Source organism: Heliangelus exortis, assembly GCF_036169615.1.
Source record: "Heliangelus exortis chromosome W unlocalized genomic scaffold, bHelExo1.hap1 SUPER_W_unloc_1, whole genome shotgun sequence".
In the NCBI taxonomy this organism is placed as follows: Eukaryota; Metazoa; Chordata; class Aves; order Apodiformes; family Trochilidae; genus Heliangelus; species Heliangelus exortis.
The window spans coordinates 189042-205957 of NW_027285918.1; the positions used below are offsets into that span (position 1 = coordinate 189042).

The 16916-nt window shown below is 51.8% G+C and overlaps 6 protein-coding genes and 1 long non-coding RNA gene across 13 annotated transcripts in view; 4 read left to right on the forward strand and 3 right to left on the reverse strand.

Moving 5' to 3' along the window:
- LOC139790520 (POTE ankyrin domain family member G-like) overlaps positions 1-16916 on the reverse strand; it is an 86780-nt gene that overhangs the window by 53961 nt on the left and 15903 nt on the right. The gene's annotated exons all lie outside the window — the stretch shown is intronic.
- LOC139790517 (POTE ankyrin domain family member G-like) overlaps positions 1-16916 on the forward strand; it is a 178266-nt gene that overhangs the window by 38822 nt on the left and 122528 nt on the right. The gene's annotated exons all lie outside the window — the stretch shown is intronic.
- LOC139790522 (POTE ankyrin domain family member G-like) overlaps positions 1-16916 on the forward strand; it is a 170666-nt gene that overhangs the window by 27664 nt on the left and 126086 nt on the right. The window lies entirely within an intron of this gene.
- On the forward strand, positions 48-1768 carry LOC139790525 (olfactory receptor 14J1-like). Its single transcript, XM_071732404.1, has one exon. The coding sequence runs from the start codon at positions 235-237 to the stop codon at positions 1186-1188; it is 954 nt and encodes a 317-aa protein (XP_071588505.1). The 5' UTR covers positions 48-234; the 3' UTR covers positions 1189-1768.
- On the forward strand, positions 4684-5846 carry LOC139790513 (uncharacterized). Its single transcript, XR_011723546.1, has 2 exons — positions 4684-4734; positions 4871-5846. It is a non-coding gene; the product is annotated as an uncharacterized lncRNA (long non-coding RNA).
- On the reverse strand, positions 5562-8002 carry LOC139790512 (zinc finger protein 3-like). The gene is made up of 2 exons (XM_071732367.1): positions 7820-8002; positions 5562-6955 (listed from the first exon to the last, which is right to left on the reverse strand). Exon 2 carries the CDS (start codon positions 6685-6687, stop codon positions 6091-6093), a length of 597 nt encoding a protein of 198 aa, XP_071588468.1. The 5' UTR covers positions 6688-6955; positions 7820-8002; the 3' UTR covers positions 5562-6090.
- Positions 12938-14133, reverse strand: LOC139790506 (olfactory receptor 14A16-like). The gene is made up of 2 exons (XM_071732360.1): positions 14013-14133; positions 12938-13926 (listed from the first exon to the last, which is right to left on the reverse strand). The coding sequence occupies exons 1-2, from the start codon at positions 14050-14052 to the stop codon at positions 12938-12940; spliced, it is 1029 nt and encodes a 342-aa protein (XP_071588461.1). The 5' UTR covers positions 14053-14133.

Sequence of the window (16916 nt, forward strand, 5' to 3'; positions counted from 1 at the left end):
CAGGATTGATGGACTGAGTGGCTGTCCTTACTCTGCACTAAGGGACAGTCCCTTTGCCTCTCAGCACCCTCAGGGTTTCACTTGCAGAGCAGCACAAACACTGAAGTTTTTGTGACAGGGAAAAGGTACTTTTTGCATATGAGAAAACAAATGAAGAAATGTTTTTGAGAATAGTCTGCTGTGATTGCTCCCTGTCTTTTCTCCCATGACAGTGTACATGCCTAGAGTCATCAGATGTCCAACAGCAGCTCCATCACAAATTTCCTCCTCCTGGCATTTGCAGAGAGGCGGGAGCTGCAGCTCTTGCACTTCTGGCTCTTCCTGGGCATCTACCTGGCTGCCCTCCTGGGCAACGGCCTCATCATCACCACCATCGCCTGTGACCACCACCTCCACACCCCCATGTACTTCTTCCTCCTCAACCTCTCCCTCCTCGACCTGGGATCCATCTCCACCACTCTGCCCAAAGCCATGGCCAACTCCCTCTGGCACAACACGGACATCTCCTACAAGGCATGTGCTGCACAGATCTTCTTCTTTGCTTTTTTCATTTCGGCAGAGTTTTCTCTCCTGACGATCATGTCCTACGACCGCTACGTGGCCATCTGCAAACCCCTGCACTACGGGACCCTCCTGGGCAGCAGAGCTTGTGTCCACATGGCAGCAGCTGCCTGGGGCTCTGGGTTTCTCACTGCTCTGCTGCACACAGCCAATACATTTTCCCTGCCCCTCTGCCAGGGCAATGCCCTGGACCAGTTCTTCTGTGAAATCCCCCAGATCCTCAGGCTCTCCTGCTCACACTCCTACCTCAGGGAAATTGGGCTTCTTGCATTAGGTTGTTTTTTAGCTTTTGGCTGTTTTGTTTTCATTGTGGTGTCCTATGTGGAGATCTTCAGGGCTGTGCTGAGGATCCCCTCTGAGCAGGGAAGGCACAAAGCCTTTTCCACGTGCCTCCCTCACCTTGCCGTGGTCTCTCTGTTCATCAGCACAGCAGCTTTTACCTACCTGAAGCCTCCCTCCATCTCCTCCCCATCCCTGGATCTGGTGGTGTCATTTCTATACTCTGTGGTTCCTCCAGCAGTGAACCCCCTCATCTACAGCATGAGGAACCAGGAGCTCAAGGGTTCTCTGAGGAAACAGTTAAGGGTTTTCAGCAGCCATAGGCTGCCTCCTGTAATCTTCAAATGAGTAGCAGGACATTGCAATATTATATTTCTTTACTTTTTTTTTTCCTTCCACTATGATTTTAATTTCTTCAAATTAACATCATTATGCAGCCCTCATCCTTTACTGTGCACTCATCCTTTGAGACCAATAATGAAACTTTGTGTAAAAGGAGAGCCTCCACTGAATTCAAGTTAAATAAATGTACCTGCAATTAATATATTGTCTGCTTTTCCTGCTAAGTGTATCAGGAATGAATGGGAAGCGAAAGCCCCTGCCTGGCTGCAGCAGCCCTGGGAAGGCTGCTCTGTGCCTGGAGCAGTCAGAGCTCTTGAGGAGCACAAGGGCCAGGGCTGTTGTGCTGGGCTGGGCAGAGGGGATGGCCCCGAGGGGCTGCAGAGCTCTGCGGATCTCCTGGAGAGGAGAGCAGGGGACACAGGGTGCCTCCTGCTCCTTTTGCCATGCATGGTCACCCATCTGGGGCTCTGAGCTCTCTCTGCCCCCCAGGAGCTGCTGTGCCCTTCAGAGGGGCTGGGGCTGTGGTGGGACTGCCCAGAGCAGCCTGGGCTGGGCACTGGTGTGGGGCCAGCAGCAACTGGGCTGTGCTGGGAGAGAGGTGGCAGAGAAAGCCATGGATATGTAACTGGCCCTGCATGGCCATGGAGGGGGACACTGCCAGCAAGGGCTGTGGTGCAGAGCAAGGGCTTCTGAAGGGAGCCCAGAGATGGAGGTACAGGGCAGAGGAGGCTGCTCTGTGCCCTTGGTGGCAAGGAGAGAACAGGATTGTGTCCCAGGACCTTGGTGACCCTGCAGCCATTGTCCATCTCTCCCCAGCCATTTCCATCCCTGCCTGCTCCTTCCAGGTTTAAGGATGAGTTTTTCTGTACCCATCCTAGCAAAACTCCAGACTGCACCATGAGGAAGTTTCCACACAGGTGGTATGGGCAGTCCTTCTGGAGTGATCATGAGAAATACAAGTCTGGTCTGTCACATCCCTTCACACCCAGACAGTTCTATGACTTTGTGATGGAACTTCTCTTGGTAGTCCAAAACCTCCACAAAGGTCACCTTGGAAGGTTAAGACGGGAGGGAAAGAACAAGAACTCTCACCCCAAGGGTATCCTTGTGTTAGAAATTTACCTAGAAGGGTCCTTGATCAGCCCAGGATTTTATTTTCAAGGCAAAGCCAGTGAGAGCAGAGAGACAGCAGACAAGATCTGGAAATGCTGGGGTGAGCTTTAGGTAGGAAAGCAGGAAGGGTGACAACAGCCTGAAGGGAAGGAGCTGCAGGCATGGACAGTGTAGGACAGCCTGCAGGAGAGGTGGCCAAGGGCTCTGTCAAGGAGTGAGGTCATTGTCCCCTTGGCCATAGCAGTGTCCTGGGCCACCAAGGCTGGGGAGAGGAAACTTTCTCTTGAGGCTCTCAGGATCTGCCTTCCCAGGGCCTGGGGTCAGGGCTTGGCCTTTCGGCTGCATCCAACAAACCAAAGGCTTTTCTCAGCATTACAGCCACCAGCACAGGGCCTTTGCCTCCTGCAATCATGGCCTCCAGGGATCTGCTCTAACGAGGCCATGGGGAGGCTCTGGCAGGCTCAGGGGGGCCCATCAGTGTGTGAAGGTATTTTGGGTTTTGCTTCTGACTAACTTTATCAGAGGTTTTTTGCATTCTTCTCTCAGTATCTGAGGTTCATTTAATGAGCCTCAAAAGCCCAAAGGATCTGTTTATCTTTTGTTTTTTCATTCATGTCTTCAAGACCTGTAGGGTTCCCTGGAGTTATTATTTTTTCACCTGTGGATATCAGGAGGAAGATTTCAAAGTGCACTTTTGCACTTCTTTTAAAGGTAATATTTCATTTCTTTGTACTTCAGAGGAGAGGTTCTATCAGCATTGTCCAAGTGATAATGACCCAGAGGGTCTCCTCAGGAGGTCAGCACCAGAAGGAGAAGCAGTTCCTTGAGGTCTGACCTTGGATGGACACCCTTGCCCTCACTTCCCCAACCCCACCACTGCTCTCCTTGGCCCCTGGCACTTGCATCACTTCTCCTCCCATCAGACTTCTCCCCTGGTCTCTGCAGCTGGATGGTTCAGCTCCTTTGCACCAGCTCCCCCCTCTTTTCCTTAGAGAACTGCTGCACATGGGCACAGCAGGAGTTTTCCTCTTTGCAAACAAAGCAAAGCAAAGCATGATAAAGTTTCATGGCCAATCCAACACACTCCTCAACCATAGGCTAAGTACGAGCTGCCCCTAATGAGGTCACCTTTCTACAAGGGATAATCTTTTGAGAAATCCTTTGTGACTTCCAGGACCTAGAGGGTACCCACTGGTCCTTTGCTATCACAGCTCTAAAGACTGAGAATGCAGGATGGCTGCATGCTTTGCTTGGCCTTTCAGAGAAGTCCTTTGTAGCAGGGTTGATGAAAACTAAAAACCAGCAGGTGCCAATTGCTACTTCAATAGTTCATCAACAACAATATCACACCAACAGGGATGCTGTGATCCCCATTCACAAGCTGGTCTGGCAGCTAGAGAGGCAAGGAGTGATCAGCAGGACTCACTCACCCTTCACTCGTCCCCTGTGGCCATTGCCAAACCCTAAGGGAGAGTGGAGGCATCATGGAGATGCCCACGAACCTTCATATCGAGCTACTGAGGAACATGGAAACACCCAATGAGCAGATGAGGCTGCTCGAGTGTTCCAAAGAGATCTGGACTGGGACCATAGAGGTGAACTGGTTTTAGCTAAATGGGCCCATGACACTTCAGGTCATCAAGGCAGGGATGGAACACACCAATGGGCTCGTGAGCGAGGGGGGATTGAACTTTGGACACTATTGTGCAGTTATCCACCATTGTGACATATGTGCTGCAATTAAGCAAGCTAAAAGGTTGAAACCTCTGTGGTATGAGGGGAGATGGTCAGAATATAGGTATGGGGAGGCCTGGCACATCGACTGTGTCACACTGCCTCAGACCTGCCAGGGTGAGCCCTGTGTGCTGACAATGGTGGAAGTAAGTACAGGATGGCTGGAAACATATCCTGTGCCTCATGGCACAGCCCAGAACACCATCCTGGGCCTAGAGAAACAAGTCTTGTGGTGACATGGTACACCAGAAAGAACTGAGTCAGATAATGGAACTCATTTCAAAACAATCTTATGCATAACTGGGCCAAAGAACATGGTATTGAGTGGGGATACCATATCCCCTATTGTGCACCAGGTTTAGGTAAAATTGAAAGGTACAATGGGCTGTTAAAAACTACCTTAAAGGCAATGGGTGGTGGAACCTTTAAAAACTGGGACCAGCACTTGGCACAAGCCACCTGGTTAGTTAACACCAGGGGTTCCATCATCAATTGAGCTGGTCCTGCTCAGTCAGATCTTCTACACACAGTAGTCTGGGACAAAGTGCCTGTGGTGCATGAAAAGAGTCTGCTGGGGAAAACAGTTTGGGTTTATCCTGCCTCGGGCAAAGGCAAACCCATTCACTCAAGGGCCTGGACACACTTGGTGGGTGATGATGGAAGATGGAGAAGTACAATGTGTACCACAAGGGAATCTAATACTACGTGAGAATACATAAGTTTTGACTGGCTAGCTCAACCAGTAGAGCATGGAAATTTGGACAGTGTGAATTCATGCCCCACATTAATTGCTGTCATGTGAATTATTGCATAAATTAAGTGTTCTGTGAGTCTTTTTCAGGATAATGTTGTGGTGATGAAACCAGAACAGGGTTCACTGACTGGCATCCAGTACCTTCCTCGAAGTTAACATCTGCAACCTGCAACTTGTGGACCATGGACATGAACTGCGACAATCATTTCTTGCTTTAAGAGTCTGCTACAATAGATGAACATCTGCAATCATAAACTAAATTAACTTAGTGGGCTTTAATACACAGAGAGAGTAATTATTTGTGTAGTGGTGTATTTAGGGATAAGAGATGGTAATGCCTGGAGCATGACACAAATGCTATGGAATAAGGGGCAGAATGTCCTTGTTTGGGCCAGGATAAAAGTAGTTTTCTGTCTTGTATTTTTGCTTTCAGCTAAGTCTCTCCTAAGTAGCTGCACTTGCTGAAATGAACAGCAAGTTTCTCAGTCAGTGCCTGCTTCTAGGACTGATAACACTCAAAGTTTATAGTTAGAGCTGGAGAATGGTCTGCAGAGCCAAGGGTTTCAGCTGAACAGGTGGAGTCATGGCCATCAGGACAGCTCAGTCTCTCTCTTCTCCATCAGCTCTATCTCCTATCTCTCCAGTCACTGTGGTGAAAGCTGCTCTATGCCCACCTCAGGATGGGACAAAGGGGGTTTTTGGGAGGGGGTCCCAACCTCAGAGAACCCAAAGCATTCTCCAGCCCTTTGCACCCCAACAGCCACAAGGGATTGCTCCATTGTACATTTGTAAAGTTTTATTGAGTATCTTATTAATAAAAACAACCAAGTGATATCGAACCTCAGGCTAGTGTGCCCCCACCCAGATTTGCAGCCACAACCATCTGGACAATGAAGTGTAATCTGTGGCTATGAATGTTCTCAAAAAGCCACTTAGTTGAAAAGGGTTCTTTTCACCTCAAAATGACACAATCCCAGATTATCGCTCCCGTTTTCTTTCAAAGTCCTGCTGCAAAGTCATAATAAAATGCTCCATATGGGTTTTCCCTACCAAATAATAAAAACAGACATGGCCCCATTTTGCCACATCCCCTGAGGAGTGTGTCATAGTGATAATCACTTCCTTGCTGTACCTTATATGGAAAAAAACCCCAACATCTTAAAGATATCATAGCATTGAAACTCTAAAGTTTGGAAAATGTGGTGACCTTGACCATGCCCCTTCATTTCTGGTGATGGCTGAGGTGGGTCTGGTGATGAGAGATGAGATCGTAGCTCTGGTAAACTCTTCTCACACTGGGAGCAGCTTTAGGGTCGTTCACCCCTATGGAGTTGCTGATGTCTCAACAAGTGGGAGCTTTGCCTGAAGCTCTTGGAGCAGTGGGGACACAAGTAGGGTTTCTCTCCTGTGTGGATGAGACGATGCCTGATGAGATCAGAGCTCCTGGAAAAGCTCTTCCCACAGTCGGGACACTTGTAGGGACGTTCACCCCTATGGATCTGTAGGTGTTGGGTGAGACCCCAGCTGGCTGTGAAGCCCTTCCCACACTGGGGACACGTGTAGGGTTTTTCCTCAGTGTGGACATGTTGGTGATTAATCCAAGAGGTGCTGTTGCTGAAGGCTTTCCCACACTGAGTGCAGGGATACAGCTTCTCTCCCGTGTGGATGTGGTGATGCCGTGATAATGCAGAACTCTGGGCAAACTCCTTCCCACACTCCAGACACTTATAGGGTTTCTCTCCTGTGTGGATGCGGTGATGCTGTGATAAATTTGAGCTCTGGGTAAACTCCTTCCCACACTCAGAACATTTAAAGGGTTTCTCACCTGTATGGATCCGCTGGTGCTGGATAAAATTCCATCTCTTGCTAAAACCTTTCCCGCAGTCAGGGCAGGTGTGGGACATGGTGCCTGTGTGATGGTGTCACCGTGGGACCAGATCTGAGCTGTCACTAAACCATCTCCTGCAGTCAGGACATCTTGGGGGACTCTCACCCCAATGGATTTTCTGATGGTGGAAATAGGCCTAAACCTTTTCCCACGTTCCTCAGCAATGTCAAGTATTTCTTCTGGATGGATTCAGTGATGTTTCACCACTGTCACACTTTGACCAAAAGCTTTCCTGTCCTTGGCACACCCAGGGAGATTTCTGCCCAGATGGAGTCACCCCGTGCCTGTGAAAGAAGCCATAGTGTGGTAACAAAGTAGGGCTGGGCTTTTTGTGTGGTGGTGGCAACCAAAACCTACATCAAACCTACTGTGGGTGAAAATGCAGTGTGAGGTGAAATATGGAGGTTAATCATAGAGCTGGAAACCCACTGATCATCCTTTATCTTTAGGAGCTACACTGGCACCCAAAACCAAAAGGGGCCATTGTATGGGGGAGGGGGTGCTGGGGTTTTGAGCCACTCCTGCCTTGAGCTGTGATTACACAATTGTACTGACACTGCAAGAGGTAATTGCTGTCTCAAACCCCTGGGGTGGTTTCGGGGTCTTATATCTCAATCAACCACTTCAGTAGGAGTTTGTGTTCCAAGACATGGTACCAAATCCCACCAAGACCTTGGGATTCCCCTATCACACCCACATGCAGGATGAGCTGTCATCCACTGGGATGAGTTGGGGTCTCCTGAGATGTTTTGGGAGCCCCCAGTTGTGGCTCCTCAGCCCTGCGGGTTATTAAGTCCCCTGGAAGGATTCCTGGGTTGCCATTGTTAACGCTGGCTCCAGGGTGATTTGAGGATCCCCAGCTGCAGCCCCCAGACCCTTGGGATGACTTGGGATGACCCTATCACAGCTCTGCCCAACAGAATGTTTTGGGCTCCTCCCTAATTACTTGGAGAGAGATAAAATCACAGCTCCTCCACCCTCCAGACGAGTTGGGGGGTCGCCAATCCCACCACCCTCACCCCAGGGATAAGTTTAGCTCCCCCCTCTCACCCTTCCCCCCCCTACCCCATCTTGTGCTGCTCACCCCCAGTTTGGGCAGTACTGGGATAACCACCCCCCTCCCATCACCTCCCATCACCTCCCGGTACCTGCAGGGGGGGCACAGCCCAGGCCGATGGGGAGGGGGGGGCGATGCTCTGGCAGTCACCGGTTGGGGGGTCCTGGCTGTGGGGCGGGGGTGTGGGTGCAGCCCTGGGGTGGCAGAGAGAAACCTCCTGGAGCTGCAGTGCGATCCTGGGAAGTGGCGGGGGAGGAAGAAAAGGTGGGGAGGGGCCTCGGGGGGGAGGGACCCGACCTGGGGGGGATGAGGTTGGAAGTTGGAAGGGGGGGGGACACCAGGGCTGTGTCCTGGAGGGTTGGGGATATAAGGGATGTGGCATGGGCAGGGGGAGGGGACACATCACAGCTGGGTGGTGCTGACCCAACCTCAACACAAAGCCCACAGGCCCTGGAGATAAGAGGCTGTTAATTCACTGCTTTCAGGTGTAAACTCAGGGGGACAATGACCAACCCAGGTCAGGGTTACTGCCCTGAAGGTTCTTCCTACTTCATTTCCACTTCACACTCAACTTTATGGAGCAGAATTCACTCCAAAATAATTTTTTTCCCTTCAGAGAACCTCAAATTTTGGGAAGCTGCAGACACCAACTAAACAAGAGCAAGGGAGATCAGAAGTGTTGTGTTGGGTTCTACCGAGCTCTGGAACGAGGGATCAATGTGACCATAGGCTAAAATCCAGGGCAGATGCTCTGAGCTGGCCAACCCCAGTGTTCTACAGTATGACCATACACACCCTCACTGTAGAGCAGGAAGTTGGACTCGATGACCTTTAGAGATCCCTTCCATTCCCCAATCATTCTATGATTGAAGTTTGGGGGGATGGTTTGGCTTCTTCCATGGCTGCCTTCCCATCCTACCAATTGGTCCCATCCTACCAGATAATGTTCCCACAGCTCGGACCTCCCCCTCCACTTGCTGTAACCATCACCTTTCCACTGGAGCCATTGCAATCATCATTAATTGGAAGTCATTATTATTATTACTCTATTAAATCATTTTTCATTGCAACCCTTGGGGATTCATTCCTTCTCCCCTTTCTCCTCCAAGGAGCTTTCCAGGGATTTAAAACTTTCTAAACTGCAAGGCTTGTCCAAAGGAGTGTAAGCTTTGGGAATGATCACCTGGCACCCCCTTCATCACTTCCAAGGGTTACACATTTTATCACAGAATCAAATGAGGAGGGATGAGGAGGGACTTCTGTCAAGGCCTTGGAGTGATCAGTCAAGGGGGGAATGGTCTCAGATTTGAAGAGGGGTGACTGACTTTTTTTCTTTGCTTTGAGGGAGATGAGACACAGGATGAGGTTGCCCAGAAAATCTCTGGCTGCCCCATCCCTGGAAATGATCAAGGCCAGGTTTGATGGGGCTTGGAGCATCTTGGTCAAGTGGGAGATGTCCCTGCCCATCTTGGAGCTAGATGATCTTTCAGGTCCCCTCAAACCCAAAATTTTCTGTGATTCATGGTTCTAAAGTGAAGGTTATGGGTTGTGTAAAATACCCCCCATGAGTCTCAAAGGGGGATTTTTTGTTGAAAGGAAAGGGTTAAGAGCCACAAAAGTTATTACAGGTTTAAAAACCTGAAGGGCTGGTGTAATGGGGGTGGGGAGGAGGAAATGGGAGGACACACTTCCTGACCTGATCACAAAACAAAGACCTCAGGAGCCTGGAGATAAGAAGCTGTTGAATCAGTGCTTTCAGGTGAAAATCAGGAGGACAATGACCAAGGCAGCCTTTACTGCCCTGAAGGTTCTTCTTTGTCTTTGGTCTGCATAGCAAACCCTAAAGTCTTCTCCAAAGGCCTCAGGCTTTGGGGAAATGTCTCCTGGCACCTTTTCTGGGCAGATCTTAATAAACCAAATATCTGCACTCTGACTGGGGATTGGGTTTTGAATCAGGAGACAACTGACAGAAGCCTGACTGCAGGCTGCTGGAGGCATCCTGTCTCATGACCCACGGTGTCACAGAGGTTTCAGGAGAGCTCATGAAGCATCCCTCCTGACAGGCAAGGAGCAGTAACGCTCCTCTGAAGAGCTGTGCCAGCTCCTGGAGTCTACAGCCAGGCAGAAACACCCGTGCCCCACGCTCCCCAGGCTCCCTGGCAGCAGGACTGAGCGGCCACCAGAAACTCTGCCTGAACAGAACCAGGGGGGTTTGGGGAGAAAAGCCTCAGAATCAGCTCCTCAAACACCAGAGCTTTTGCCAGCTGTGCTACTCGAGCATTTCAAGCACACCCAATCCAAACACAGCTCTCACAGCAGCCACACTGCCTCTGCCATCAACATCTTCAAGCAGGGGAAAGGAACCGCTCTGAGAGCTGCAGGGCAGAGGAGAGGGGCAGCTGAGAGCAGTCCCCGAGGGGAGAGCAGTGCTGGAGCAGAGACACCTTCCCCTCTGGGGAAAGGAGAGAGGAGAAGGGAGAGAGACTGAGGGGCTGGAAACTCAACTGCACAGCTGGCATGGAACAGCCCTGCTGGAAAGGAAAAGAAGGAAATCCAGACACAGAGAGACAAGAGGCATCTCACCTTCCTGACCCTTGCCCCAGAAATGCTCACGCTGCTCAAATGTGACTTTTTTCTAAAATTTATTGTAATTCAGTTAATAACTGACATCACCCTGGTACAGAGTGCTCCTCCATGGGCTGCAGATCCACATCTGCCCCTCCGTGCTCCTCCATGGGCTGCAGGGGACAGCTGCCCTCTCCCCACAGCCTGCAGGGGAACTTTGGTCTGGCCCTTCCTTCAGTCACTGACCTTGGGGTCTTGTGGAGGGCTGGCAGCAGGCTTCCACCTCCACCTTCCACCATGGACATCTTGGGCATTTTCTGCCACAGACATTCCATGGTCACCCAGGGCAGCTGCTGACTCCTGAGGGAGGTGCTCTCCCAGATATGGGCACCCCAGGTCTCCACACCCCTTCTATACCCCCAGGGTCACCATGGAGACCCCCATGACAATGGTGCCCAGGCACCAGACCCTGCATCACAAAGCCCTGGTGGTGGCTGTGGAGACTCCCAGGCCTGGAACTGGCTGGGACTGTGTCACAGAACCATGGAATCATGGAATGGGTTGGGTTGGAAGGGTTAAAGATCATCTGGTTCCAACCCAACCCATTCCAGGATTCCATGATCCCACTCAACTGAAGCCAACCCTGCCCCTGTCCCCATGGAACTCACTTCTTAATCCCATCCACAGCATCAGCCTCACTCAGCAGTAGTGTCTCTTGGAGCTGCTCGTGGACGAGCTTCCTGTGCTCCTCCTTCTCCATGATGCTGCAGATCATTCCCATGACCCTCCAGATCATTCTGAATCACAGAATACCTCAGGCTGGAAGAGACCCCTGAGCATCTCCTTGTCTGAGTGCCCTGCTCAAGGCAGGATGAACCAGATGAGGTTGCTCAAGGGCTTCCCCAGCGTGGCTTTATGCACAAAGGGGCTGAAAGTGCCTTTTGTCCCACCCCACAGGGGGATTATAAAGACAGCAAACAGTGTTGGCACAAGTTCTGGACACTGAGGCACCATCACTGCTTGCCAGGAGGACTTTGGATCCCTCATCATCTCGTGAACTTCCCACCCACCACATCACCCACCTCTTCAATCCAGACATCACCAGTCTGGCTACAACAGGACAATGGTAGAGCATGGCAAAGGGCTTGCTAAAGGCCAGGTGCACCCCATGCCTTTCTGTCCCCTGCCCACTCTGCTTCAGCAATCCCCTCTTTGTCCTTCACCTGCCTGGAGCAGGATGGGCCCCATCACTGTCCCAGGGACTGAGGTCAGAGAATCCTAGAATCCTAGAATGTTAGGGGTTGGAAGGGACCTCTAGAGATCATCCAGTCCAACCCCTCTGCCAAAGCAGGATCACCCAGGGCAGGCCTCACAGTCAAGAAGTTTCTTGTAATCTTGAAGTGGATCTTCCTATATTCAAGCTTAAACCCATTGTTCCACTGAAAAGAGATTGGCCCCTTTCTTTTGACATCCACCCCTCTGATGTTTATAGATATTCATAAGATTCCCTCGTCAGCCTTCTTTTCACAAAGCTAAACAGCTCCAACTCTCTTTGTTATACTTCATATGACAGATGTTCACATCCCTTAATAATCTGTGCTCACCTCGGGACTCTTTCCAGTAGATCCCTGTCTCAATTGAACAACTGGATCCGGTATTCCAGGTGTGGTCTCACTAGGTCAGAGTGGAGGGGTAGGAAATCTTCCTTGATTTGCTGGACACACTTTTCCTTATCCACCTGACTCTGTTCATGGGCTGTGCTGGTCAAGCTGGGAGGCAGACCCAGCTGATGGTGCTCACTGACACTGACCACCTCCCACACAAGCTCTTGGGTGCCCATGGAGGGTGCTCAGAGGGGCCCTGCCTGATTCCACTGCCATGGGCTCTCTTTATTGCACAACATTCACCATCCCTGAGGGCTCTGGACACCAAAGAAGTGACAAAGGAACCAGACCTAAGGCCTTAAACCCCCCGCCCCAGGACCATGATGGCATCAGAGGGAGCCCCCAGAGAAAGCAGCAGAGCAACAATCTCTGCAGAGTCGACTCCTTGGGCAGCTTCTTGAGAGCAAGTGTGGAAGAAGAGCTGAGCTGAGGAGATCCCCTGTGATGATGGAAGGGCTGTTCTGGAGGCCAGCTCTGTCCCAGCAGTGCCCGTGCCCTGTCCCTGCCTGCGGGCACAGGACTGTCACACCGCAGGGCTGTGACCAAGCTGCCAGAGCACTCAGGCCTTACCCAAGGGTGCAGAAGGAGACTGTGGAGCTGGAAAGGGGACAGCTTGGAAAAGATCAAGCGCTGGTGCTCCCGGGCAGTGCCCTTGTGCCAGGACTCTTTCCCCTCCACCTCTGCACACAGGCACTGCCCTGCAGCTCCAGAGAGGGTCTCAAAGGAAGGGCCTCAGGCAAACATTCACTGGAAAGTTCTTTACTCTGTTTGAACACAGAGAGAGCACAGCTCCTCTTTGTAAGTGTCTGGGTCAAAGAAAACCTGGATATCCACATAATGAGAAAGGAAAAAAAAATAACATTCATATATGAGCAATAATTGGAAAGAAAAAAAAAAAAAAACCCCACAAAACTAACGCATATATACAAACAAAATCAGCAAAAAGGCGTGAAGACTGTCTGGGTGTGTTCTGAATTACATTATGAGGGAACAGAAGAATAACAAAATAAATTAAGTATTTTCAAAAAAGATCCTTTGATAAGTTTGGAAACTGCATCCTTGAAATCCTGGTTCCTCATGCTGTAGATGAGGGGGTTCACTGATGGAGGAACCACCGAGTACAGAAATGACACCACCAGGTTCAGGGATGGAAAGGAGATGGAGGGAGGCTTCATGTGAGCAAAGATGCCAGTGCTGACAAACAGGGAGACCACAGCCAGGTGAGGGAGGCACATGGAAAAGGCTTTGTGCCTTCCCTTCTCAGAAGGGATCCTCAGCACAGCCCTGAAGATCTCCACATAGGACACCACGATGAAAACAAAACAGCCAAATATTAAACAGGAAGTGACCACAATAAGACCAAGTTCCCAGAGGTAGGAGTGTGAGCAGGAGAGCTTGAGGATCTGGGGGATTTCACAGAAGAACTGGTCCAGGGCATTGCCCTGGCAGAGGGGCAGGGAAAATGTATTGGCTGTGTGCAGCAGAGCAGTGAGAAACCCAGAGCCCCAGGCAGCTGCTGCCATGTGGACACAAGCTCTGCTGCCCAGGAGGGTCCCGTAGTGCAGGGGTTTGCAGATGGCCACGTAGCGGTCGTAGGACATGATCGTCAGGAGAGAATATTCTGCTAAAATGAAGAGTAAAAAGAAGAAGATCTGTGCAGCACATGCCTTGTAGGAGATGTCCGTGCTGTCCCAGAGGGAATTGGCCATGGCTTTGGGCAGAGTGGTGGAGATGGATCCCAGGTCAAGGAGGGAGAGGTTGAGGAGGAAGAAGTACATGGGGGTGTGGAGGTGGTGGTCACAGGCGATGGTGGTGATGATGAGGCCGTTGCCCAGGAGGGCAGCCAGGTAGATGCCCAGGAAGAGCCAGAAGTGCAAGAGCTGCAGCTCCTGCCTGTCTGCAAATGCCAGGAGGAGGAACTGCCTGATGGAGCTGCTGTTGGACATCTGATGCCTCTGGACATAATACACTGTCAGAGAAAGAAAATGTTAAGTAAGTCATGTCAGAATTTTCTTGGCAGATCGATTCAGTTGCTCACAGAAATCCCCATAGCACCCTGCTCCATACGGGAAGAATTTTGCCAAGTCCCATTCATGATCTGTGGTTGGTGCTGGCTGATGGTGTCATAAGAAGAAGGGGCTGATCTTTGGGTTCTGCAGGAGTCAGTGCTGCCGTACAGAAATTTGTAAAAAGGAACACGGAGGGAATTCAAATTAAATCCAATCTAGACATCCATGAACATTTCAGAATTTTTACCCCCAATGTACCAGCCTGCGGAGTAAACCAAACTGGAAAATTTTCATTTTTTCTCTTCTACTTACCCCATAAATAATGGCAAGTATTTTTAAGGCAGCTATACCTGAGATATCTACGGGTCTCTATGAGAAATCTGGAGCTAAAGAATCAGTTTCATCAGTCAGAGTCTGATGCCTCTGGGAATGGTGCACTGCCACGGGAGAAAAGACAGGGAGCAATCACAGCAGACAGTTCTCAAAAATATTCCTTCATTTGTTCTCTGAGACCCACAAACTGTTTCTTCCCTGTCACAAACCCCTCAGCATTTGTGTTACTCTGCAAGTGAAACCCTGAGGGTGCTGAGAGGCAAAGGGACTGTCCCTTAGTGCAGAGTGAGGACAGCCGCTCTGTCCATCAGTCCTGCTCTCAGCTGCACAAAGAGGCAAAGACCCTAAAGTTGGGGTATCCTGATGGGAGGGTGGGCTGACCCCCAGCCCCACACCCCAGCAGTCCCAACAGCCCCAAATCTAAGGCAGTTTGGATGCTTTTCCTCCATGGACACAGGAGCAGGACAGGACCTGCAGCATCAGTGTCTGAGCTGCACCCAAATCCTCTCCCCCCAGCCCAGCAAAAAGAAGGGGATAGAACAAGGGCAGCAGCAGCAGGGGCAAGAGGGGAACCTGCCAAAGTTCTGCTGCCAAGAGAGTCGGGACAGGGAGACACAGGCAGAGACTCCAGCATTTCTCTTCTATGGTTCGGGGGCTGCTGGAAGGATGCTCAGAATTCAGTGCCCATGATCTGAAGGGCTGGGGGACTGTGCTGTGTGACAGAGAGCAGGGTTTAGCTCTAGGGAGGGCAGCAGCTCTGCAGGGGATGGCTGGGAGGTGGAGGAATCCCCCCTGCCATCATCTTCCAGGCAGCAGCTCCCTCTCCATCCCTGCCCATCTCTGCTGCCTGCAGCTCTTTCTCTGTCCCCAGCTCTCCTCCCTCTCAGTGCTCACAGCCCCCATCTCACCCCCTGAGTGCTCAGCTCTGCGCTGCAGACCCCCTCCTGGCAGCAGCAGGACCTGTCCAGGGGCATCTCTGACTGTGCAGGGGCTCAGGAGCAGCTCAGACAAGGGCTGAGGAGAACTGGGGTCTGTGAGCCTCCTGCAGAGTGCAGAAAGAGCTTTCCATGCTCCGGAGAGACAAGTGGAAGCAGAGCCTGAGGAGAGCCCAGACTGGAGCAGGAAAGCCCTGCCCTGAAGGGACTCCTGAAAAGTCCCCTCAGAAATCTTCTGGGCAGCAGCTGGAGCTGTGAGCAGCCCTGAGCAATTCATCCCTCTCTCAGCAGCACCAGGAGCCTGCCCTGTGCTCCCTGTCTCCTGCCAGCCACAGCTTCTGCCAGCACCAGGGAGCTCCCCGGGCAGGCTGAGAGCTGCCCCTGGCAGGCAGGCAGGCAGGCAGCAGAGTCCCTGCCCCAGCACACAGCCCCTGGGCTGCAGGACCCTGCTCTGAAGGACAGCCCTGGCCACCCCTGCCTGCACACACCCCCTCAGCCCCCCCAGCCATCCCCAGCAGAAGGCAGCCCCATGGCCTCTCCCTCTTACACTGCTCCAGAACAGCCCTGCTCTGCCAAACCTTTTCCTCCTGCCCACCAAATCCTCCGGAGGGATCCCAGCAGCTGTGGCCCAGGCTGCCAGCTGGAGAAGGAAGACCCCCTCCAGGAAGCTCAGCTTCTCTGCCCTGCAGCCAGAGACTCACCATGGCAGAGGCTGGGAAGATTTCTCTCTCCCCCAGCCCAGGCAGCTCTCAGCTCTCCTCCCAGCCCAGGCTGCCTTTCTCCTCTCTCTCCCTCCTCTCTCTGCCCTGCCCTGCTGCCTGCAGGCAGTGCCCTCAGCCCTGCTGCGCTCTGCAGAGGAGCTGCTCCTGCCCAGAGCTCTCTCTCTGCAGCACTCTCTGCTTGCCAGCAGCTCTCTCAGGCTCAGGAGCCCGGCCCAGCAGCACAGGACCAGCACCAGACTTGGCCACTTGCTCAACACTCTCGGGGCTCCCTCCAGCTCTCCCTGGGGCTCCCCAGGAACCCAATGGGACACACACTGAAGTCATGGCTCATGTCCCCTCCCTCCCTCCTTTCCAGCACAGCCACTTCCCCTTTCGAGACACAACCTCTGCTTCTCCCACTCTCCCACTGGACACCCAGGCAGTGCCAGGGGGAATCTCCTTTCCCTCCTCTTCCCATGCAAGCCATGGGTGACACTGGAGGTACCAGGGCTGGTCCCAGACCTGTGTGGGTCCCCAGCTCCAGCCCCTCAATATCCTTCTTGTTGTGAGGGGCCCAGGACTGACCCCAGATTGGAGGTGCAGCCTCACCAGTGATGAGTCTTGATGATGTCAAGAATATCCCATGGAGAGCCATGGCCCTTTAGTGCTCTCTGTATTTCACTGAGCCCAGGGTGTGTTTGGTGCTGAGTCCATGATCCTCAGGTGCTGAGAGATGAATGAACAAACTGCTCCAGAAGTCAGAATGGAACCTGAAAGTACCTTGAAGCATTGATTGGCCCCACTGAGGGCCACTGCTGCCAGAGCCTCCCCATGGCCTTGTTAGAGCAGATCACTGGAGGCCATGATTGCAGGGAGGCAAAGGCTCTGTAAAGGTGTCTCTGAAGCCAAGGATTTTTCATTATTTATTTATTAATAAAGCAATGAAGCCAAACTCTGACCTCCAGGCAATGGGAAGGCAGA

Coding starts and splice junctions, on each gene's coding strand:
- LOC139790525 (XM_071732404.1), top strand. CDS start 235: ATGTCCAACAGCAGCTCCATCACAAATTTCCTCCTCCTGGCATTTGCA.
- LOC139790512 (XM_071732367.1), bottom strand. CDS start 6,687: ATGTCCCACACCTGCCCTGACTGCGGGAAAGGTTTTAGCAAGAGATGG.
- LOC139790506 (XM_071732360.1), bottom strand. CDS start 14,052: ATGAATGGGACTTGGCAAAATTCTTCCCGTATGGAGCAGG. Junction 13,927..14,012: donor TTCTTCCCGTATGGAGCAGG/GTGCTATGGGGA, acceptor TTTCTCTGACAG/TGTATTATGTCCAGAGGCAT.